This window comes from Phoenix dactylifera, chromosome 8, assembly GCF_009389715.1.
Source record: "Phoenix dactylifera cultivar Barhee BC4 chromosome 8, palm_55x_up_171113_PBpolish2nd_filt_p, whole genome shotgun sequence".
Classification (NCBI taxonomy): domain Eukaryota; kingdom Viridiplantae; phylum Streptophyta; class Magnoliopsida; order Arecales; family Arecaceae; genus Phoenix; species Phoenix dactylifera.
The window spans coordinates 28214720-28240020 of NC_052399.1; the positions used below are offsets into that span (position 1 = coordinate 28214720).

The 25301-nt window shown below is 43.5% G+C and overlaps 1 protein-coding gene, 1 long non-coding RNA gene and 2 pseudogenes across 3 annotated transcripts; 3 read left to right on the forward strand and 1 right to left on the reverse strand.

Annotated features, from left to right (window-relative positions):
- The first annotated feature begins 1148 nt into the window (after positions 1–1148).
- Positions 1149–5718, forward strand: LOC108510961. Of its 2 annotated transcripts, none has more exons than XR_005513123.1 (3): positions 1149–4513; positions 4592–5414; positions 5495–5718. It is a non-coding gene; the product is annotated as an uncharacterized LOC108510961 (long non-coding RNA). The 2 variants fall into 2 exon arrangements; XR_005513122.1 differs by having other exon boundaries at positions 1956–4513; positions 4621–5414.
- A 1858-nt stretch (positions 5719–7576) lies between these two features.
- On the reverse strand, positions 7577–11113 carry LOC108511501 (annotated as a pseudogene).
- A 7961-nt stretch (positions 11114–19074) lies between these two features.
- Positions 19075–21073, forward strand: LOC120111678 (annotated as a pseudogene).
- LOC103700768 (putative disease resistance protein RGA1) lies at positions 21063–23121 on the forward strand. Its single transcript, XM_008782635.2, has 2 exons — positions 21063–22473; positions 22565–23121. The coding sequence occupies exon 1, from the start codon at positions 21078–21080 to the stop codon at positions 22431–22433; it is 1356 nt and encodes a 451-aa protein (XP_008780857.2). The 5' UTR covers positions 21063–21077; the 3' UTR covers positions 22434–22473; positions 22565–23121.
- Positions 23122–25301: the final 2180 nt, after the last annotated feature.

Genomic DNA, 25301 nt, shown 5'->3' on the forward strand with positions numbered 1-25301 from the left:
CAACTCGTTTATTGCTTCCCCACTTCTATCTGGAGGACTTTGTAAAGTTTCTAATTTCAAAAAACAAACAAAAGAAAACTATCAGATGGTTAGCCTTCTCAAAAAGAGATGGAGATATAAGTCAAAAGAAAACCATTGGCTGGACATGAAGTTTAATTTACAACCTATCCATTCGCCCGACTCCAAGAATTAATCCTGCTTTATGATAGAAACAAGAGAAGATCGGTATCCCAATCTGAGTACATGCATTAAGTTTTCTACTATACAGTCATAGAAAAACACTAAATCAAATGGACATTGTAGCTGCACATGCTTTATCAGGCATGTGTGACATGAGCTTAAGAGTTAGATTGCTTAATTACATCAAATCTTACTATTATTAACTCTTTAGTCGGAAAGCTTGAGGTAGCAAATCCAACGCCAAGGTAACTCGGGCTTCATGTTTCAGGAGGAGGCTACATATAGAGAAGTTGAAGACTGGCTTTATTATGAATACATTAGCAAGCAAAAGTTATGTTTTTGCTCGTTAACGTAGCTATCAAATTACTTAACAGTCTATGGTTTAATTAATTTCATTCCCTGTGATAATAATGGCAGTTTGATTTTTGCTGTGTCACTATAATTTGAGAAACAATATTTTGTGTAGTATAACTAATAGTGATGACTTGCTGGCATTCTTTTGCATTGTGATAAGGTGGTAATTTGCTTTTCATTATGTTACTATATTGTTTGAGGAAAAAAAATATTCGATGTACTACAACTAATAGTGATAGCTTATCTGTAACTTTTGGTAAATTTCTCTCTCTTTTATCCAAAAAAGGAGCTTTTCAACTTGTAAAAGAACTAATAGTAGCAGCTTGTTAGCGCTCTTTTTTACTGGAACAAGGATCAAACTGGATTATGCCTAAAAAAATATTAATAAACTTAAAATATTTTAAAAATAAATATAATAAAATATCATTAGTAAGATAAAAAAATTTGCTTTTCTGACAGATAAAAAAAGAAAAAGATCCTTACCTCCAAACCACTGATGCAAAGGAATATTGAAAGATTTGTCCGCTTGCCGTCAGCCCTCTTCCTTTAGGAGAGTCAATGCAGGTCATGAAAACTCTCATCTCAAGACTCTTCTTTATCAGTGTTTGGTGTAGTCAACTTGGAAACCCCCAACCCCAAGCCCTCGCCGATTACAATCTCTGGCGCAAATCTATCCGTGAAGCGTTCAGCGATGGCAGAAGCAGCAGCAATAGCAGTGGCCTCTTCCCATTCTGAAAGTCGTGATCGATAAGCTGGGTTCTAGATTTTGGGAAGAGCTGGGATTGGTGTGGAGTGTCAACTCTGACATGGAGAGGCTGCAGAGCGTGCTGTCGACGATCAGCGATGTACTCGATGATGCCGAGAGGAGATCCATCTGCGACAAAGCTCTGGCTGGTTGGCTGAGGAAGCTCAAGGATGCAGCTTTTCGATGCCGACGACGTGGTGGGTGAGTTTCAGTACGAAGCCCTACGACGAAGGATCCAGAGACGCAGCCAGCTGGTCGGAAAGGTAAGCGACTTCTTCTCTCCTGACAACCAAATTGCTTTTCGCCGTAAGATGGCTCACAAGATAAAAACGATCAATAAGAGACTGGGCGAGATCGCAGAAGAGAGGTCAAAATTCCATCTGGCAGAGGGATCCACCTCAGGAAGGACCCTCGATCGAGAGACCTACTCAGTTGTGATTGAGTCCGATGTTTATGGACGAGGTGAAGACAAAGAAAAGATCGTAAATTTCTTGGTCGGTGCAGATGATAGGAGTGATGTCTCGGTGCTTCCCAATAGTTGGGTTGGGCGGAGTTGGGAAGACCACACTTGCCCAGCTAGCTTATAATTATCAGGGGATAAAAGAGCACTTTGATCTTACATCGTGGGTCTGTGTTTCTGATGACTTTAGCATCAAGGCAATTATTAAAAATATTATTGGGTGTGAAGCCTCAAAACTTGGAAGCTGCTCAACGTGAACTCCAGACGAAACTGGGTGGGAGGAGATTCTTGCTTGTTCTGGACGATGTCTGGAACGAGGATGAAGCAGAGTGGGAGAGACTGAAGACCTTACTGAGATGTGGCCGGCAAGGAAGCAAGATCATAACTACAACACGAAGCCATGTGGTTGCCAGGATCATGGGAACGGTAGCTCCGCATAATTTGCAAGGCTTGACATCCGCTGACTGCTGGACTCTGTTCAAGCAGAGAGCATTTGGGCCAGGAAGAGAAGAAGAGACTCCAAGGTTGGTTGAAATTGGAAAGGAGATCGTTGAAAAATGTGGGGGCTTGCCCTTGGCTGCAAAGGCTCTCGGAAGTCTAATGAGCTCTAGAAGAGGGGAGAAGGAGTGGTTGCAAGTCAGAGATAGCGAACTATGGAGATTGCCTGGAAACGAGAATAGTATATTACCAGCACTACAGTTGAGTTATGATCATTTGCCTTCTAATTTAAAGCAGTGTTTTGCTTATTGTTCGATATTTCCAAAAGATTATAGAATTGAAAGGGAGAAACTGATTCAGCTGTGGACTGCCGAAGGTTTCATCCAAACATCGGACGGTGATATGCTTGAAGAGGAAGTTGGCAATCGATACTTCAATAGCTTGTTGTGGAGATCCTTTTTTCAGGATACGGAAACAGATTCCCAGTAACAACATACGGTTCTGTAAGATGCATGACTTGGTGCATGATCTTGCGTGTTCTATCGCAGGAGATGAGTCCTCGATCACGAAGGTGGGCATGAAGACAAGAATTCCACGGGGATGTCGGTCTTCATCAATTCTTTATGAGGATAACATGTCGTCGGCGACTTTAGAGGCAGATTTTGAAGCAAAGAAACTGAGATCGCTTATTTCATTGAATAGGATGAGGTTTGATATTCATCAAGAATTTGCCAATCTATGCGATGTCATCCCTTACTCATCTCCGTGCATTAGATCTATCTCGAGCTGGCATCAAAGAGTTGCCCTGCACAATCAGCAAGTTAAAACATCTTAAGCTCCTTGATTTGTCGGGGACTTCTATTGAAGCTTTGCCTGACTCGATTACTGACCTTCACAACTTGCGGACTTTGAACCTTGGATATTGTCGAGAACTAAAAAGTTTGCCGGAGGGAATGAGCAGTATGAGCAGCCTGAGACACCTAGACATCCGTGGATGTAGCAGCTTGATTTGCATGCCCCGTTGGTTGGGCCGGTTGCGTAACATCCAAACAATGCCCATGTTTATCGCGGGCAAAGAGCGTGGACGTACTATTTCTGAGTTGGAGCACCTAAATTTGATCAGTGGTGAACTTGAAATCACGAACCTTGACAATGTGCAGGATCCATTGGAAGCCACGAAAGCAGACCTGGCATCGAAGATAAACCTGCAATCATTGGTTCTGATGTGGAACAATCACTCATATATGGAATCGGCAGCATCCCCCATGTCAGAGGTGGAGGGAAGTATTTGAGAGGCTCCAGCCTCACTCTAATCTGAAGAAGCTAGTTATTTATAGGTATCCAGGTATGAAGTTCCCAACTTGGATGGCATCTTCACCAATCCACAATCTAGTTAGGATCAAGCTGGCAATACTCGAGAGATGTGAGTATCTTCCAGCGCTTGGTCACCTGCCTCTTCTTCAGGAACTCAAAATGTTGTGTATGAATGCTGTAAGGAGAATCGGAGTGGAGTTTTATGGGGATGGAGGTATATTTCCCTCGTTACGAAGTCTCTCTATGTCCGAGTTGCGTGATTTGGAGGAATGGTCTGCAGAGGCAACGGCAGGAGGAAAATCGGTGATGGCATTCCCTTGCCTTGAAAAGTTCACGGTATTCGGATGCCCCAAATTGAGGGTAGCACCACGTGTCCCACCGTCAGTCGTGGATGTTACTATCGAGGGGTGATCGGCTATTATTAGCAGTGACCACAGGAGGGTTGTACAGACTGAGAAGACTCCGTATTCATAACTGTGAAGCACTATCATCGCCGTTCCGGTGGGAGTGGATGCAGGATCTCACTGCTCTTACTAGCTTGTATATCAGGGACGATAAGATGATGTGTTTGCCCGAGGGCATCTTGCAGCTGCGCATGCCCTCCCTCCAAGACTTTACCACGAACTGCAGGAACCTGAAGTCCATATCGGGGGAAGAAAGGGATAAGCAACAGCAGCCTCCCACCTTCTTCATGACCATCCAACAGCTCTGCTTATATTTCCCCGAGAATTTGACCGTTGTGCCGGAGTGGCTAGGGAGCCTCACAGCGCTTCAGAACCTGTCGATCTTCGGCTGCCCCAGCTGCTGGCGAGGCGATGCGAGAGGGAGAGAGGCGAGGACTGGCCCAAGATCGCTCACATCCCACGCATCGACATCTCGCCAGCCGAAGCAAGGGAAGAAGACAGAGAAGAAAATAGCCAAGAGATCTATTACTTCATTAATCAGAAAGTTAAGATTAACGAGCTGCACGGGCCATGGCTGATGTGGCAACAGCACCATCCGGTGAAATGTTATCTCTGTTGGTGCGTCTTTTTCTCCTTTGCTGTTCATCTGTGCCTTTTCTTTCCTTCCAATTATGCATTTACTGTTTCTTCTGCTAGGCTTTGACACTTGGTTCGGTGGTGGACAGCAAGAAATTGGGGCAGCAGCAGTTTGCTCAAAGCAAGCCAAAGATGAATTGCAGGAGTATCAGCTCCCCGGCTCGCTGGTTTTTATTGCTGCAATATTTTCGGATCACTGCTTTTGCCTCATTGTTAAGATCTTCGACGACTCCTCTGGAGAACCTCAAATCCTCTGTTCTCCGGTGTTACTGTCTCCCTCAGGGGGGATCCAAAATCTTCAGCAAGTCTCCAAGCCCTGCCCTGGACCATGCGTCTAAAGACCATGGCTATGGCTCCATCGTCCCAGCACATCCAAGTGCTTCCACTCTATTGCAGCAGTGTTGCTGAGCACATCCAATGCCTGATGGTTTCATGCTCCCTACATTCTGCGGTCTGTGGAGTACTTTTCATCATCCCTCAGCTTCTTATGTGCACGCAGTGCTTTATGTATTGGAATGAATAGCGACATATTGATTATTACGTCCTCTGTATGCTTGAAAGTGATAGAGCATAAATAGTTTATAAATACTCTGTAAATTACCATTCTGTGTACCTTTATGTTTATTTTGTTATTTAATGCTGAATTTCTCTTCCTCTGGCTGTACTAGATCAAGGTAATCCAATCAGGAGCACAGGCTAGGACCGTAAATTGATAAGTTTGGTGGGACTATTAGCATATGACACCATGAGTGTGGCAATCTAGGAGACCAAGAATGAACTATCTATAAATGGTGCTGCATTTATTGCTATTGGTGTATAACTAGAAGTTTCTGGCAGTCTAGAAGTTTGAATTGGTTTTATTTTGTTGCTACATTAGTTTGAGGTAATTCCGTGGTACTTTTATACTTAGTATGAATTTTTATAGTTAGCATGAATTCATTTGTCCTCTCCAAATGTTCCCAGTGTGGTTCTTGGAATTGATTGTGGAGGCACAGGCGGTGGTTTCGGCTTGTCCATATGGAGAGTGACTGTGCGAAGAAAGTAGAAAGTTCAATGGATTGTGGAGCAAATGGCTTGCACACCCTAATGGCATTGTGATAATATGGAAGTTTATTTTTTGCTGTGTTACTATAAATTTGAGAAACATTATTTTGTGTACCATAACTAATAGTGATGACTTGCTAGCACTCTTTTGCATTGTGATAAGGTGATAATTTGCTGTTCATTATGTTAATCTGTTGTTGAGGAAAAAAAAAATATTCGATGTACTATAACTAATAGCAATAGCTTATCTGTAACTTCTGATAAAGTTCTATCTCTTTTATCCAAAAAAGGGAGAGAAAAAAACTTTTGGCAGAGTTCTTTAATTTAAATAAAAATATATGCATTACTTGATAGTTATAAAAATCAGATCAAAGATTGACAAAATCAAGGGTTTAGGTCTCTATGCAGTGGTCCAACTTTTGGATCAACGATCAGACCAGGTTATTACTACAAATATTTAGTGTATGATATGTTCATATAATTTGCAGATAATAGACCTAATCATCATTAAATTAGTGAACACTAAATGAATAATTAAAGAAAACTAATTTCAAGAACGTTACAGTTCATTGTGTTTGCTTTTTAGAGGGCAAAGCCCGAGGTTCAACTTAGTAAGTTGATGTTGAGGTATGCAAAGAAAACCTATTTTTGCCCTTGGGCTCCATAAGGCTCTACATTTAAACAGCCACTCCAGACCCCATATACTTCCATAAACACTCTTACCCCAACAAACAGCAATCCACTAGATGGATACATTTACGAGTTCTGATGTTACACCAGCAGTTGGGCTACATGGCCTAGCAATTAATATCATATGAATGATATCATCTGAATGATGTTCCTCAATGCAACCAAGCGTTCTTTCCAACCATTTCCGATCAGATTCACCAATGCTCCTCACAAAATGCCATGCTTTTTAGAAAAACTAATATATTCATCATCGTCATGACGAGATATAACAAATGCCATCATCGACAACTTCACTGTTCATAGAATCCCATCATTTCTATATTTGCAATTCTAATTATAAGAACATTATAATTTACCAATTTTTTTCTTCCAACTATTCCTGACAAAAGTGAATCACCGTGTAATAAAAGCTTCCAACTGCTGCGGAGTCCTGGTTGTTTAATTGTCAAGCAGCAATTAGTGAAATCACATTCCATCATTTCTAAAGTAACATTGAGAGAGTTAAAACACTCCTTTGCATGTGCCATAGGAATGATTAATCACCAGTTACCACCTCAACCCAGTGAACTTAGAAATAGCAGCCCAACATAACTAACACATTTGACTTGTCTCATCTACACGCCCTAAAATGTCCTAGGCTCTGTTAAACATGGGCCAGAGGCCTGTTCATCTAACAAATTTTACTCAGACACGATACAACTCCCGGCACTACAGATTAAGAGATACGTACATACAATATGTTATGAATTCAGAACCAAATTTGAGATCTGATGCCTCCAAACGTTCCGGCATGCAGCCTACTTACAGATAGTTTCTGCTGGTACCAATTTATAAAGAGTTTTTCTACTGATGCATCAAGCCATATTAACTCAAATGGAAATAGAAATGCAAACTCGGAGCTCCCTCTAGCTCACTGCTCCATAGATCATAACTTGCTCCATCTAAATTACATCGTCATACAATATGAAATTCGAAACAGGGGGAGCCTTTTTTTGGTTAGTCCAAAAAACTAATTCCATAAGTAACTATAAATCCGCAGCCAAATTTGTGATCTCGTACCTCTGGGCTATTCTCGATGGCAGATAGTTTCTTCTGAAACCAACTCGTCAAGTGTCTTCTTCGATGCACGTATTTAAATTGGAGTCATGGAATTGGCAGATGCAAGCCCATATTCCTAAACCTAACAACAGTCCAGATGAGAAACGAGCAACCCAACTCAGCATTAAAGGCATTGAGAAAACATGCCTGATCACACTCCAAACGCTATGAAGGCTTTCACTGCCCAAGATCTCAGCACCCCAAATGTAATCCTCTGCAGCCTTAAAATCTGTGTTTCGGATTCCCAGCTATAGCGACATTTATTTGAGCCAACAAAAAAGGTCTTCCAAAACCACTTCTAGAAAGTTCCAATGGCTAACCTAACATCCACTGGCAGCACCATTCGCAATAGCTCGCTTCTCTGTTGCTGGTTTAGCCATCTTCAAGGCATCACCAGCTGCCGCAGCGACACCATTTTTCTCGGATGGCTTCCGCTCCTCACGGCCACCCTGCTGCACATCCTTGCTCAAAATTGTAACAGATTCCAAAGGTTTCTGCAATCTGGGCTTCCCATTAGCAGCATCGTTCTCTTTCTCCCCAGCAACCGCATCAGAAGTTTTCCATCCCAGGCCTGAAAGCCAAAAAGAGAGGAGAATGAATAAGCCCGATGAAAGGCATAATGGAAGAGTTGTAGCAAATAATACATCTACCAAGCTACAAAATGAGCAAATGAAGACACTGAAACAATGTCTCTGAAACTGGCATGCTTGATATAGCCCAAATGGATACTGTTTCTATAATAAACTGATGCCAACAGGGAACGATAGAAGAGCACAGGATACCTGTTTCTGAAGCTGTTGCTTGGCCTTTTTCTCTTGCATCAATTTCTGGCGGTTCTCATAGAACATGAAATCATCCAAAATGGATGTCTTGCTCGCATGCTCCTTAAAAATCTTGAGCATTTGAAGACCCTGCTCCAGTTTTACCTGCAGCACAAAAAGCAAGAGACAGTAAGTAAAAGCTTTCAATGTAATGATGACATACCATAACGATTCAGAAAGACGCTAACCTCCTGAGTGTCTCGACTGTTTGTCACTGGCTTGTTATCATTGTTCTCTAATGTGATGTGCTTGAGAACACTGTTAGGTACATCCTTGACAATATGCCACTTGACATGGAAGCAACCATTCCACTTGTCTTGCTGCCAGTACTCCACGGTCTTGTTAAAATCAACCGGGCCCACCATTTCCGCAACACCAACAAATTGCCCGCTTGTGTTGACCTGAAAATTTGGGTAAAAATCTGGATGACTAAATCAAGCGCGAAAATAGAAAACAAACTACTCCCTGAAGAATGACATGATACTTACTGAGAAAAACAAGAAGACAGGGCATCCACTAGCTTTCTGCTGAGCTTCCTGGTATCCAGCATCCAGCTTCTTGTTTCCATTGGGGGTGCTGGCCCAGACATTGTACTTGATGCTCTTATGAATATCATCCTCGCTATATGATTTAATGATGAAGAACTTTCCATCGGTGTATTTCTCAGGGAAGTCAGCACGGTTGTATTGTTCCTTATCTGGTATTACACTAGAATCGTCATTCCCAATTGAAGAGAGGTTCTGCCCCCTCGCAGCAATTGTAACAGTAGGCCCAAAAATCTTTTGGTTTTTCAAGTGCCCTGCCCTAGGCCCTCTGTTCAGCTCACTAAAACCGTCTTGGTTCTCATTGCCATAACCATAATATCCATTGCCTCGGCCCCGAGGTTTGTACTTGCTGTCCACAACCAATCCCCAGCGCCCGTTCATCCTAGAATCATAACCATTTGATTCAAAGCCAACACCAGTTCTGAGTGCATTCTGGCCATACAATCGGTTGTTTGGGTACATGCTATTCACGAAACCAGGAGCTGCTGGTCCCATCCCAGATGTCGGTCTTGAGGCATGCATACCCTAGGGGATAATAAAGAATGACAATCAATAGGAGTGGCACATAAAATAACAATACATCCAAAATAAACCTTTTGCAATATCAAGCAGAATTCATAAGAACATACCATTCAAGCAATTGCAAGGTAAAATGAAAATGAATTTAGAAATTAGATCAACGTCTTCTAGCTGCCTCATATGATAGCTTTTGCTCTGTGGCAAACATTAGGACCAGTGACTCTCACCTGAAATACTTGGTGCTCTGAAGTCAAAAGGCCTAATTAGTTAAATGGAGTTGGCCACAGAACAGTTGCTAACTCAAGCTGGCAGCTTGCAAATAATGCATGATAGGCACTGCCATATAACATACCATAACATGAGGAAGAGGACTGCGATTCTGATTTCTTGCGGAAGGAGTTGTACCATTATGTGATACTGTAGACGACATGGAGCTTGTTGTAGCTGCTCTGTGTTGCCCATTCGAGAAAACAGATCCCTCAAACCAGGGTACCGGGGACCGCATTCCATCAAAACTGAGTCTTGGATCCTTGTAACCAGCAGAAGTCAGTCCCCCTGGCAAAGCTCCTCTACCATGGGAACCATTCACAGTTAGTGACTGATTTTGGTTGGTTAGCCTTTGAGGTGCTGACCCACTATTTCCATTTGCATTCCCATTGGCAATTCCATTTGAGTTGGCCTTACTTGTATCCACTGGGATGGATGCCTGATCAGCAGCGACCGAAGTCGAAACCCCGTTTTGAGTAGGGGGTTGGTTTGCCGTATGTGGTGCACTGGTAGGAGTTGGTGGCTGGAAAAATGGAGTTAGATACTGATAATGCTGGGGACCGTACGGTTGGCCATCATGCCCAATGGTAGGAACTGGGGAACCAGGAGATGGATATGCACCATAAGGAGCATACCCATATCCATGGTGATACATATCTCCATAGAACCCCTGCCAAGAACCAAAAAGACATTAAGTTAATCCTATCATAAATACACAAAGAATACCTTTTTATTTAAATACTTCTGCTTGTATAGTATTTTGATCTACAAGAAATATCAAGTTACACTGAACATGAGACATGCAATAAAAGCACTGTATCTCTTTGAGCACGATAGTACATAAAATGAAGCAACATGTAAAAGACATCCACATTGCACAATCTATAGAAAAGCCACAAAATAAAAACCACATCATTCCAGCAATTCTCACCTAGATGATCATTCATTTAAATCTCATGTTTAGTGATCTCAAACAACTTAATTCAATTATATCATCCCAGAGAACTCCAATTTTTTTTATCCACAGAGTTCAAAGTCAATATCAATCCATCAGGTGAGGTAACTTACAGGAGGCATCTCCACTCCATCATGGTTTAAATATCTAGAGTAATCATCGCCCCACTCATTGACAGAACCATCGAAACCTGAAAAATCGAAACTGAAATAAGACATCTCGTAATAATAAAAGGAAAAAGATAATTCCAACAGCACTCAAAGTAAGTTAAGATATAAAACAAACATCTTAAACACCCCCCCCCCCCCACCCCCCACACCAAAAAAAAAAAACAGAAGATAATACCACAGTTAACAACTAAGGGGATAAAAGCTTCATTAGCCACCTCATATAACAACAAAAAAAAAATCATACTAATCCACTAAAGACTCGGAACAAACAATAACAATTGACGACCAGAGAAAAAGCCATAAGGCAGAGGGCTTTGCAAGCAATTCATTACCTCCATAATAGTAAGGGTATCCATTGGGTAAATAACACATGCTCGGATCCATGAAGTCTGGAAGTAGAGGTGTTAATGACCGCTCTGATGGGATCAGCATGTTTGGGACTTCACCATTGGCAGACCCAAATTGAATAGCAGAAGGCTATTAACCCAAATCCAAGAAAATAATTAACACCAGCCCATCTCTCCGATAAAAGCTGTGTAATCTACAAGGGAAAAACTACCTTCTAGAATGGATTATTCAAAAATATTAAACTTCAATCAGGTTCGGGCCGAAACTATTTTTGGCTCAAATGGGTAATCAGGCCGGGCTCGGATCTAGATTATTCAAAAAATTTTGGGCCTAAACCTAAAACAAAAATTTGGACAGAGTTCGGGTAGAGGCATAGCCCAGCCCAGCCCGGCCCACTTCCAACCCAGTAACAAAAGAAATACTGCATTTTATAAGTTTGAGTCTTTTGAATTGGGTACACTTATTGCCCTTCTGGATATTGACTTCGTGGTGTTGCAGGTTGTGCCATGCTGCAAAGCTACTGCAACTTCGTCATCTGAATATTTGAAAATTTAAGTCACATAATATAAAGCTTGAATTGCAGGTAAGGCTTAATATACTATCATTTTTTATGTAACTCAATGTTTGTTGTGATTGCTTAATTGCAATATTTGACATTCTAGGATAGTCGTGTCTCTTAGATGTGCATGGAAGTTACATTGCAGCTACAATATCTGCCGCATTTGCCCTTAAACTCATCTTTTAGTTTCAGGAGTGGAACAATGCGAACCAAACACATTTCCTTTTGCATGGCATCAGTTGGACCGAACCGGGAGACTTCAAACTGAGAGGATGGCTTCAAATCGTCCAGGCAGTGCTGGTTGGCACCTCTTTCTCCTTTGCTCATGTGTTGCGAAGAGGTTCCAAATTCAAACCCAGCAGGTGGCATCGGCACTGTATTTCTCCAGATAAAAAAGATGTTCTAGTATATATTCTGTCACGCCCCGAGCCCGAGGCGCAGCAGACGCCGCACGCCCGCACGGCTGGCCGCACAGGCGCGCAAGGCAGCGGATCATATCAAAGGAGATACAGATGTTCAAAAAGACATAATTATTTAAATTGTTCAAAAGCGGACTTACAAAACTCCAAAATAACATATGCCAACATAATTCAAATGTCCAAACTAAACTAACTAAAATGCCAATAACTGAAGAATCATCGGAAACTCTAACGCACTCCCCAATCCCGTGTGATCAAGCCTCTGGATCTGAAAAATGGAGAAAACAGAATAATGAGCTACACTAGCCCAGTAAGCAACAAAATACCCCCAGAGTGGGGTCAGAGCATATCAGGTCAAAATACAGGATAATGACCGAAATAAATCATAAATAACATCGTTTTACTATTTTCAAAACTTATATCATTTTTCCAAAAACTCTGATACCAGAATCTCAACATAATAGGCTATGGCTACGTAACCCAGCGGCGGCTCAGCTGTGAAGGGAGGGTCCGAGGATGACCTCGGTTTGGGGCCCAAACAGGAAAAAAACATCATGAAATAAAGGGCCAAAAGAGGCTTACCGGTGCTCGACGGAGGCGGCAGGAGGGAGGTCTCGGCTGCGGCTGCTCGATCCGGTGGTCAAACGGCGGCGGCAGCGGCGCTTTTCCGGAGAGGAAGAAGATTTCAAAACGGGGGAGACTCGCGACAGGGTTTCGGACAACACTCGCCGGGAGGGCATGCCGATCACCAAGGAGAGGAGGAAGAGGGAAGGAGGGAAGAGGAGGAGCTCGGAGGTGCCCTAGGGAGGAGGGCTTGGGGGGTTTTTATCACCCCCTTGTATCGGCTCTCCACCGCGTGAATCGCGGCGGCCGAGCGAAATCCGCGGCCGGGATTGGCCGCGGATTGATCGGAGGGGGGGTGCCGCGGGATCCCCGCGGCGCCCTTGCCTCGTTTGTCCCCGGAGGAGCCGGAGAGGATCGCAATCGCGATCCTCTGTTCCGGCTCTTCCCAAAAGAAGACGCGGCTGAAGTCGGCTGGGGCTGCCGACTTCAGCCTGTATCTCACATTCTCTCCCCCTTAGAAAAATTTCGTCCTCGAAATTTAATATACCTTAGCTTGCAAAAAGGCCCGAATATTTTTTCTTCATCTCGTCCTCCAGTTCCCATATAGCCTCACTTTCTGAGTGATTGTTCCACTAGATCTTAACATAAGGGATTATGCACCTCCTCAACACATGTTCCTTTCTATCAACCACACGTATAGACTGCCTAACGTGCATAGCAGAGAACTCGAGGGAAAGTATAGGCACCACTACCTACGAAGCTAAATTTAATGTATCCAGGTATCTGAAATTTTATCCGCTTTTCATGGCAGTTAATGGTAGCAAAGTGTGACGCTAACCAGTCCATACCAAGAATTATATCAAAGTCATACATATCTATAACTATCAAATCAGCAGACAAGTCTCTACCTACTATATGAACCGGACAAGTCTTGCAGACCTGATTACCAATCATCCCACTTCCGGCAGGGGTGTTAACATGTAAATCATACTCTAACGGCACGCAAGGTAGGTCATGTTTTCGCACAAATATCCATGACACAATGAATGTGCAGTACTAGAATCAAACAGTATATAAGCATAAACAGAAGCAATCGGTAGTGTACCTGACACCACAGTATTGGATGCCTGAGCATCCTGCTGAGTCAGTGCATAAATACGACCCTGTGTGTGCGGTCTCCCTCCTATCTGCTGCTTAGGAGAAGAAGGCTGAGCAAACTGAACTGGAGCAGGAGAACCTTGCACTTGCTGGATCCTTGTAGCTTGAGGCCTCTGATCTGATTGTGATACTTGCCGATTGCGAGGGCACTCTGCTATCTTATGACCCTGTTGGCCACATCTGAAACATGCGCCAGATAATCGTCTACAGAGTTCTGTCTTATGGGCACCACCACATGCTTCACATTTAGACTGGTCTTGTTGAATAGTCTCTCCATAAGATCCCTGCTTTTCTGATTGCCCAGACCTATTACGAGATTTTGCTGTCCTACTAGAATTCTGTCCACTATGAGTATCATCATCTCTGCTCCTCTTCTTTTGTATTCTATCTTTTGAATCTTGTGTTTCCTTTCAGACAATTTCCATATTCTTAGCCCTGTCTACCAGGTCATCATAGTTGGTTGAGTGCACTACGGCCAAACCCCGATGTAATTGAGGCTTCAATCCTTCTTCAAATCTCCTCATCCGGGACTCTGCATCTATGACGAGGGTGGGAGCAAACCGAGCTAACCTGTCAAACTCTGCCTCATACTCATCCACGGTCATAGTTCCTTGAGACAGATTTAGAAATTCTCTCTCTAGCTCCCTAAGGCGACTTAAAGGGAAATACTTGGAGTAGAAGGCTGTGCGAAGCCTCTGCCAGGTAAGTGCCTCCTGCTCGGGTGCCAATGTGCGCTCCACAGACATCCACCAATGATGAGCTCGGTCCTGAAGCATATAGGTGGCAAATCTGACCTTCTCTTCATCGGTGCACTCCATTGCTCTGAAGACTTTCTCCATTTCCTCTATCCAGGCTTCGGCCTCTTGAGGACTAGTAGTGCCTTTAAAAACTGAAGGAGCCATTCTCTTGAATTCAGCTATACTCCTTCTTTGCTCCGAAGGATCAACGACTTGCTGGATTGGTTGCTGAGGTTGTTGCCTCTGTTGGCGTACTAACCCAACGACTTCCTCAATCAGTTCGAGCACCCGGGTTTGATTTCCGGCGGCAGTTTCTAGAGTTGATTGACCCTGGGGTCCTGAGCTAAGCGATGCCTCGCCAGCTTGGTTGGTAGGGGCTCTTCCCCGAGAGCCCCTGACCATCCGATTCAGGCTACGGACACGACGAGGCGGCATTCTGATTCAGTAAAAATATATAGATGTTATAAAATCATCCAAACAGAATAATACGAAATAGTTAATAAAATAAATGAACATTATCCCCTTATTTGGTTCCTACCCATCTTTCAACCTTTCTGACGGATCCTACGAATCCTAAAACTTAGGCTCAATATAATTGTTTCAGTTACAATCCCTAGTGATCTTAAACCTGAGCTCTGATACCACCAAATCTGTCACGCCCCGAGCCCGAGGCGCGGTAGACGCCGCACGCCCGCACGGCTGGCCGCACAGGCGCGCAAGGCAGCGGATCATATCAAAGCAGATACAGATGTTCAAAAAGACATAATTATTTAAATTGTTCAAAAGCAGACTTACAAAACTCCAAAATAACATATGCCAACATAATTCAAATGTCCAAACTAAACTAACTAAAATGCCAATAACTGAAGAATCATCGAAAACTCTAACGCACTTCCCAATCCCGTGCGATCAAGCCTCTGGATCTGAAAAATGGAGAAAACAGAATAATGAGCTACACTAGCCCAGTAAGCAACAAAATACCCCAGAGTGGGGTCAGAGCATATCAGGTCAAAATACAGGATAATGACCGAAATAAATCATAAATAACATCGTTTTACTATTTTCAAAACTTATTATCATTTTTCCAAAAACTCTGATACCAGAATCTCAACATAATAGGCTACGGCCACGTAACCCAGTGGCATGGGTTGCACAAGGTGCCAAATCCACTATTTTTATCCACCGATGGCAGCCGGTGTTGCACAAAAGTGCCAAATCCACTATTTTTATCCACCGATGGCAGCCGGTGTTACACAAAAGTGCCAAATCCACTATATTTACCCACCGATGGCAGCCGGTATTGAAACCGGTTCCTCACAGATTACAAGTCGACAGGTCCAACGTATAATCCCCATTGGCGGGGCCAGAATAGAACAGAACAGAACAGATCATAGCCATGCTGAGAATACATATATATATAAAAACAGATTTCATAAATTTTTCAGTCATAGTTTACGGATTTCAGAGCATAATTTTCAAATGAAATTTAACATGCCAGACCCATTTTACTAAATACAAAACATATTTCAGAATTTAATCTATTTATCAAATAATTTGAAAATCACACTTGAAGTATTAAGTTACTTACTTCTTCTCGCTTAACCCTTACTTCAGATAGGCGGATCAGGTTCACCTGTTTAAATTTAATTAATTCTTTGTTAATTTCAGAGCTAAGCAGAACTAAAAAATAATACTATTGTACATGGCCCAACAGGGCCCAGAGTTGGCCCATAATGGGCATGGTCCGATAGGGCCCATATCGGACACGGCCCAATGGGCCGCATAGACTCGGCCCAATAGGGCCCCAAAGGTTGGCTTCTAATTGGTTCATTTATGCAATAAAATTTATTGGAGGGACTAATACTTAATTACAGGGTACTGTTCTATAATAAAACTTGAGTAAACGGACCAAACAAATATAGTTGGGGACCTATATGTAATAAATCTTTCCTATAGGGATCAAATACAAATTACAGAAGATTCTTTTTGTGAAATAATATACTGCCAAGGGCTTAACTGCAAAATTCTATTTATTGGCCAAATGGGTTCCGGTTTCGGGTTCTGGGTCTTGGGTTCCGGGTTCGGGTTCAGGTTCGAATTCCGGGCTCGGATCTGAACTGGGTTTCGGGTTTTTTTTTGGAGGGGGGGGGGGGGGTTTCGGGTTTGAACCGGGCCCAAGTTGGGTCCGCAGTGAACAGGACCCGTGACAGGGCCCTTCTTCTTCCCCAAGCCCCCACGGACAGGGGAAGAAGAAGAAGAGGAAGAAAGGACCCGGGGGGGGCGGCAGGGTGGCCGGACGGTGGCCTGGCCGGCAGCTTGCGAGGGACGCGGCCGTCGGTAGGGCGGCCGTGGCCGGCAGCAGGGTGCCGCGGCGGCTCAGCCGTGAAGGGAGGGTCCGAGGATGACCTCGGTTTGGGGCCCAAACAGGAAAAAAACATCATGAAATAAAGGGCCAAAAGAGGCTTACCGGTGCTCGACGGAGGCGGCAGGAGGGAGGTCTCGGCTGCGGCTGCTCGATCCGGTGGTCAAACGGCGGCGGCGGCGGCGCTTTTCCGGAGAGGAAGAAGATTTCAAAACAGGGGAGACTCGCGACAGGGTTTCGGACAGCACTCGCCGGGAGGGCATGCCGATCACCAAGGAGAGGAGGAAGAGGGAAGGAGGGAAGAGGAGGAGCTCGGAGGTGCCCTAGGGAGGAGGGCTTGGGGGGTTTTTATCACCCCCTTGTATCGGCTCCCCACCGCGTGACTCGCGGCGGCCGAGCGAAATCCGCGGCCGGGATTGGCCGCGGATTGATCGGAGGGGGGGTGCCGCGGGATCCCCGCGGCGCCCTTGCCTCGTTTGTCCCCGGAGGAGCCGGAGAGGATCGCAATCGCGATCCTCTGTTCCGGCTCTTCCCAAAAGAAGACGCGGCTGAAGTCGGCTGGGGCTGCCGACTTCAGCCCGTATCTCACATATTCCTATCACAAGAAATCCAACAGTACTTCTGGGCATCACATGCTTCCCCTTTTCTCCTTCCAACTTAGCTACCCCAGCCGACTTCAGCCCGTATCTCACATATTCCTATCAAAAGAAATCCAACAGTACTTGGCATCACATGCTTCCCCTTTTCTCCTTCCAACTTAGCTTTCACCTTTCTTCAACTTTTTATATGTTTGTCAGTGTCGTTCTTGGCCATTATGAGGTATGTGTCAAGTATTTTTTGTGCTTTGTCTATCGACAGAAATACAATTTCAGAAACCCTACACAATATCTTGGAGTTTGTCTTAGAAGTTTCCATTTGCATATGCTATATCATATGATAATCTAGGAACCATTATACATAGGTTGCACGTCCTAAGCATTGTAATGGAAGCTCGGCACCGGCATGACGCATTGGGATTTTATGAAAGAATTGAAGTAGAAGAGAGGCTGGGTATTAGAAGTTGCCCATTAATTCCATTAACTGAAACCCGTCAATTACCATATAATCATATTACCTCCATATCTTTTTTAATAATTATGTAGCCATTTCAGGAAGTATACTGAAGTATATGTATACGAATGAGTAGCATTGGTTTGATTACCCCAAGCCTGATGGAAACCATATGATGCATCATGGCAGGGGCTGATTCAACAAGTATGTCTGGTTATAGCTAATGAGGCGGGAATACTCGCTGTTATACCGATAACGATGTCTAGGTGTGGTTAAATGAATCAAATACAGCATGCAATTTGCTTGTTGGTAGATCATATTTCTTCCGGTGAGGGAAGCGGCAGCTAATGCACTCCCTCTTGATCAATGAACAGATATTGTAAGGAATCATAATCAGAAAATGCAAAGGTTAACTTGGAGCTTCTCTTCAACTTCTATGAGAAGTTTGGTCTGAATCTTGAAAGGAGATTCAAAAACCACATTTTGCATGCTACTATTCAGTGTCTGATGTCATCAAATATATAAAATGAGAAGCACGCTACAGATTGAAGAACTGAATTTTTTCCTCATTACTTACGAACAGGGATATGGGTTGGTAGGACTGTGCAGGTATACTTAGGCCTGGGTTCAGACCAAAGTGGAATCCAAATTGATCCAAAATCGGATTCATCGAGTCTGGTTCGATGAGCAAATCTGTTAATACGATTCAGCAGGCCAGTCTCTTTTCCTACAAGTTATGCATGATGAACCCATCCTAAGTCTCCCTAATTGATTTAGATCTAGCTACATTTTATTTCTTAATCAAGAAATGGTTCAGATCAATCAAAATCATGTAGCATTTCTCTCCACCGAGCAGGCCCGAATGGACTAGTTTCAGTAAATGAAAATTAATTGTTGGTAACCATCCCTCTTAGATCTTTGATCGAGGGCCGCTGCTATTAGATTAACTGGACTATGATATAATTTTGAGTGGGTTTGGTGAGATGTCCATATCTCTTGTTTGATTTTCTCGAGAAAATTCTGGTTGGAGTGCTGTCTCTATGATGTTCCCATTCTGTGGTTCTCAGCGATTAATAAATTTTCTGGGTGGCCTTTTTCAGCCTCCCTTATCCTCAAAAAAAAAAAAAAAAGATTTTCTTGAGAAAAAAAGCTCACAACCAGGCCCCACCCACCCAATCAATGATCAAAAAAATATATATATATATATCCAAAGACGTCCAGTTGCCGGCAGCCCTCTTCTTCCAGATGATGGTCTAAGTCAACTTGGAAACCCCCAACCCCAAGCATCCTCCGCTCACCAAGCCCTCACCGTTTACAATCTCTTGCGCAAATCTATCCCTGAAGCATTCAGCGATGGCAGAAGCAGCAGCAATAGCAGTTGCCTCGCCCATTTTGAAACTCGTGATCGAGAAGCTGGGTTCTAGATTTTGGGAAGAGCTGGGATTGGCGCAGAGCGTCAAATCTGACATCGAGAGGCTACAGAGCGTGCTGTCGACGATCAGCGATGTACTCGATGATGCCGAGAGGAGATCCATCCGCGACAAAGCTCTGACTGGTTGGCTGAGGAAGCTCAAGGATGCAGCTTTCGATGCCGACGACGTGGTGGATGAGTTCCGGTACGAAGCCCTGCGGCGACGGATCGAGAGACGCAGCCAGCTGATCGGAAAGGTAAGCGACTTCTTCTCTCCTGACAACCAAATTGCTTTTCGCCGTAAGATGGCTCACAAGATAAAAAAGATCAATAAGAGACTGGGAGAGATCGCGGAAGAGAGGGCAAAATTCCATCTGGCAGCGGGATCCACCTCAGGAAGGACTCTCGATCGAGAGACCTTCTCAGCTGTGATTGAGTCCGAGGTTTATGGACGAGGTGAAGACAGAGAGAAGATCGTAAGTTTCTTGGTCAGTGCAGATGGTAGGAGTGATGTCTCGGTGCTTCCAATAGTTGGGTTGGGCGGAGTTGGGAAGACCACACTTGCCCAGCTAGCTTATAATGATCAGGGGATAAAAGAGCACTTTGATCTTACATCATGGGTATGTGTTTCTGATGATTTTAGCATCAAGGAAATTATTAAAAATATTATTGAGTGTGAAGCCTCAACCTGGAAGCTGCACAGCGTCAGCTGCAGACGAAAGTGGGTGGGAGGAGATTCTTGCTTGTTCTGGACGATGTCTGGAACGAGGATGAAGCAGAGTGGGAGAGACTGAAGACCTTACTGAGATGTGGCAAGCAAGGAAGCAAGATCATAACTACAACACGAAGCGATGTGGTTGCCAGGATCATGGGAACGGTGGCACCGCACAGATTGCGAGGCTTGACATCCGCTGACTGCTGGACTCTATTCAAGCAGAGAGCATTTGGGCCAGGAAGAGAAGAAGAGACTCCAAGGTTGGTTGAAATTGGAAAGGAGATCGTTGAAAAATGTGGGGGCCTGCCCTTGGCTGCAAAGGCTCTCGGAAGTCTAATGAGCTCTAGAAGAGGGGAGAAGGAGTGGTTGCAAGTCAGAGATAGCGAACTATGGAGATTGCCTGTAAACGAGAATAGTATATTACCAGCACTACAGTTGAGTTATGATCATTTGCCTTCTAATTTAAAGCAGTGTTTTGCTTATTGTTCGATATTTCCAAAAGATTATGAAATCGAAAGGAAGAAACTGATTCAGCTGTGGATTGCCGAAGGTTTCATCCAAACATCGGACGGTGATATGCTTGAAGAGGAAGTTGGCAACCGATACTTCAATAGCTTGTTGTGGAGATCCTTTTTTCAGGATGCGATAAAAGATTCCAGTAACAACATAACTATATGTAAGATGCATGACTTGGTGCATGATCTTGCGTGTTCTATCGCAGGAGATGAGTCCTCGATCATGGAGGTGGGCATGATGAGAAGCATTCCACATGGATGTCGGTATTCATCAATTCTTTATGAGGATACAATGCCGTCGACGACTTTAAAGGCAGCTTTTGAAGCAAAAAAACTGAGATCACTTATTTCATTGAATTCGCCGTGGATTGAAGTTGCCATCCATGCGATGTCATCCCTTACTCATCTCCGTGCATTAGATCTATCTAGAGCTCGGATCAAAGAGTTGCCCTGCACAATAGGGAAATTAAAACATCTTAGGCTCCTTGATTTGTCAAGTACTTCTATTGAAGCTTTACCTGGCTCGATTACCGTCCTTCACAACTTGCGGACTTTGAACCTTCAAAGGTTGTAGACAACTAAAAAGTTGGCCCGAGGGAATGAGTAGTATGAGCAGCCTGAGACACCTAGAGATCCGAGGATGTTGGGGATTGAGTTGCATGCCCCGTTGGTTGGGCCGGTTGAGTAACCTCCAAACAATGCCCATGTTTATCACAGGCGAAGAGCGTGGACGTACTATTTCCGAGTTGGAGCACCTAAATTTGATCGGTGGTGGCCTTAAAATCACGAACCTTGTCAATGTGCGGGATCCATTGGAAGCGACGAAAGCAGACCTGGCATCGAAGACAAACCTGCAATCATTGGTTCTGATGTGGAACATTCTCTCATATATGGAATCGGCAGCATCCCCTGTATCAGAGGTGGAGGAAGTATTTGAGAGGCTCCAGCCTCACTCTAATCTGAAGAACCTACGTATATCAGGGTATCCAGGTATCAAGATCCCAACTTGGATGGCAAGAATGGAGCTTGCATCGTCACCGATCCGCAATCTAGTTACGATTTGGCTGATGGGCCTCAAGAGATGTGAGTATCTTCCAGCGCTTGGTCACCTGCCTCTTCTTGAAAGTCTCTATGTAACGAGAATGCCTGCTGTAAGGAGAATCGGAGTGGAGTTTTGTGGGGATGGAGGTATATTTCCCTCGTTACGAAGCCTCAATATGTCCGGGTTGCGTGATTTGGAGGAATGGTCCGCAGAGGCAACGGCGGCTGGAAAATCGGTAATGCCATTCCCTTGCCTTGAAGAGTTTAAGCTAACCGAATGCCCCAAATTAAGGGTATCACCACGTGTCCCACCGTCAGTCGTGAAAGTTACTATCGAGGGTGATCGGCTATTATTTGCAGTGACCACAGGAGGGTTGTACAGACTGAAAAGTCTCACTATTCGTAATTGTGAAGCACTATCATCGCCGTTCCGGTGGGAGTGGATGCAGGATCTCACTGCTCTTACTAGCTTGCATATCAGGGACGATAAGCTGATGTGTTTGCCCGAGGGCATTTTGCAGCTGCGCATGCCCTCCCTCCAAGAGTTTTACTTGGTGTTCAGGAACCTGAAGTCTATATCGGGGGAAGAAAGGGATAAGCAACAGCAGCCTCCCACCTTCTTCATGACCATCCAACTGTTGGAATTATATTCCACCAAGAATTTGACCGCGCTGCCGGAGTGGCTAGGGAGCCTCACAGCGCTTCAGAAGCTGTGGATCTCGGACTGCCCCCAGCTGCTGGCGAGGCGATGCGAGAGGGAGAGAGGCGAGGACTGGCCCAAGATCGCTCACATCCCATGGATCGACATCTCGCCAGCCAAAGCAACGGAAGAAGACAGAGAAGAAAATAGCCAAAGATCTATTACTTCATTAATCAGAAAGTTAAGATTAACGAGCTGCACGGGCCATGGCTGATGCGGCAATAGCACCATCCCGTGAAATGTTACCTCTGTTGGTGTGTCTTCTTTTCCTTTTCTGTCCATCTGTACCTTTTCTTTATTATGTTTCTTCTGCTAGGCTCTGACACATGGTTCGGTGGTGGACAGCGAGAAATTGGGGTAGCAGTTTGCTCGATGCAGGCCAAGGATGGATTCCAGGAGTATCAGCTCTCCGGCTCGCTGGTTTTTACTGCTGCAGCATTTTCAGATGACTGCTTTTGCCTCATTGTTAAGATCTTCGACTCCTCTGGAGAACATCAAATCCTCTGTTCTCCAATGTCACTGTCCCCCTCAGGGGGATCAAAAATCTTCAGCAAATCTCCAAGCCCTGCCCTGGACACCACGTTTAAAGACCATGGCTATGTTTCGGTCGTCCCAGCACATCCAAGTGCGTCCACTCTGTTGCAGCGGTGTTGCTGAGTACATCCAATGCCTGATGGTTTCATGCTCCCTACATTCTGCGGTCTGTGGAGTACTTTTCATCATCCCTCAGCTTCTTATGTGCACGCAGTGCTTTATGTATTGGAATGAATAGCGGCATATTGATTATTACGTCCTCTGTATGCTTGAAAGTGATAGAGCATAAATAGTTTATAAATACTCTGTAAATTACCATTCTGTGTACCTTTATGTTTATTTTGTTATTTAATGCTGAATTTCTCTTCCTCTGGCTGTACTAGATCAAGGTAATCCAATCAGGAGCACAGGCTAGAAGGTAAATTGATAAGTTTGGTGGGACTATTAGCATATGACACCATGAGTGTGGCAATCTAGGAGACCAAGAATGAACTATCTATAAATGGTGCTGCATTTATTGCTATTGGTGTATAACTAGAAGTTTCTGGCAGTCTAGAAGTTTGAATTGGTTTTATTTTGTTGGTACATTAGTTTGAGGTAATTCCGTGGTACTTTTATAGTTAGTATGAATTTTTATAGTTAGCATGAATTCATTTGTCCTCTCCAAATGTTCCCAGTGTGGTTCTTGGAATTGATTGTGGAGGCACAGGCGGTGGTTTCGGCTTGTACATATGGAGAGGGACTGTGAGAAGAAAGTAGAAAGTTCAATGGATTGTGGAGCAAATGGCTTGCAAGCACTCTAATGGCATTGTGATAATATGGAAGTTTATTTTTTGCTGTGTTACTATAAATTTGAGAAACATTATTTTGTGTGCTATAACTAATAGTGATGACTTGCTAGCACTCTTTTGCATTGTGATAAGGTGGTAATTTGCTTTTCATTATGTTAATCTATTGTTGAGGGAAAAAAAAATATTCGATGTACTATAACTAATAGTGATAGCTTATCTGTAACTTCTGATAAAGTTCTCTCTCCTTTATCCAAAAAAGGGAGAGAAAAAAACTTTTGGCAGAGTTCTGTAATTTAAATAAAATATATGCATTACTTGATAGTTATAAAAATCAGATCAAAGATCGACAAAATCAAGGGTTTAGGTCTCTATGCAGTGGTCCAACTTTTGGATCAACGATCAGACCAGGTTATTACTACAAATATTTAGTGTATGATATGTTCATATAATTTGCAGATAATAGACCTAGTCATCATTCAATTAGTGAACACTAAATGAATAATTAAAGAAAACTAATTTCAAGAATGTAACAGTTCATTGTGTTTGCTTTTTAGAGGGCAAAGCCCGAGGTTCAACTTAGTAAGTTGATGTTGAGGTATGCAAAGAAAACCTATTTTTGCCCTTGGGCTCCATAAGGCTCTACATTTAAACAGCCACTCCAGACCCCATATACTTCCATGAACACTCTTACCCCAACCAACAGCAATCCACTAGATGGATAGATTTACGAGTTCTGATGTTACACCAGCAGTTGGGCTACATGGCCTAGCAATTAATATCATATGAATGATATCATCTGAATGATGTTCCTCAATGCAACCAAGCGTTCTTTCCCACCATTTCCGATCAGATTCACCAATGCTCCTCACAAAATGCCATGCTTTTAGAAAAAATAACAAATGCCATCATCGATAACTTCACTGTTCATAGAATCCCATCATTTCTATATTTGCAATTCTAATTATAAGAACATTATAATTTACCAATTTTTTCCTTCCAACTATTTCTGACAAAACTGAATCACTGTGTAATAAAAGCTTCCAACTGCTACGAAGTCCTGGTTGTTTAATTGTCAAGCAGCAATTAGTGAAATCACATTCCGTCATTTCTAAAGTAACATTGAGAGAGTTAAAGCACTCCTTTGCATGTGCCATAGGAATGATTAATCACCAGTTACCACCTCAACCCACTGAACTTAGAAATGGCAGCCCAACATAACTCACACACTTGACTTGTCTTATCTACACCCTGTAAAATGTCCTAGGCTCTGTTAAACATGGGCTAGAGGCCTGTTCATCTAACAACTTTTACTCAGCCACGTACAACTCCCGGCACTATAGATTAAGAGATACGTACATACAATATGTTATGAATTCAGAACCAAATTTGAGATCTGATGCCTCCAAAAGTTCAGCATGCAGCCTACTTGCAGATGGTTTCTGCTGGTACCAATTTATAAAGAGTTTTTCTACTGATGCATCAAGCCATATTAACTAGGAGCTCTCTCTAGCTCACTGCTCCATAGAGCATAACTTGCTCCATCTAAATTACATCGTCATACAATATGAAATTCGAAACAAGGGGAGTCTTTTTTTGGTTAGTCCAAAAAACTAATTCCATAAGTAACTATAAATCCGCAGCCAAATTTGTGATCTCATACCTCTGGGCTATTCTCGATGGCAGATAGTTTCTTCTGAAACCAACTCGTCAAGTGTCTTGTTCGATGCACGTATTTAAATTGGAGTCATGGAATTGGC

Coding starts and splice junctions, on each gene's coding strand:
- LOC103700768 (XM_008782635.2), top strand. CDS start 21,078: ATGAGTAGTATGAGCAGCCTGAGACACCTAGAGATCCGAGGATGTTGG.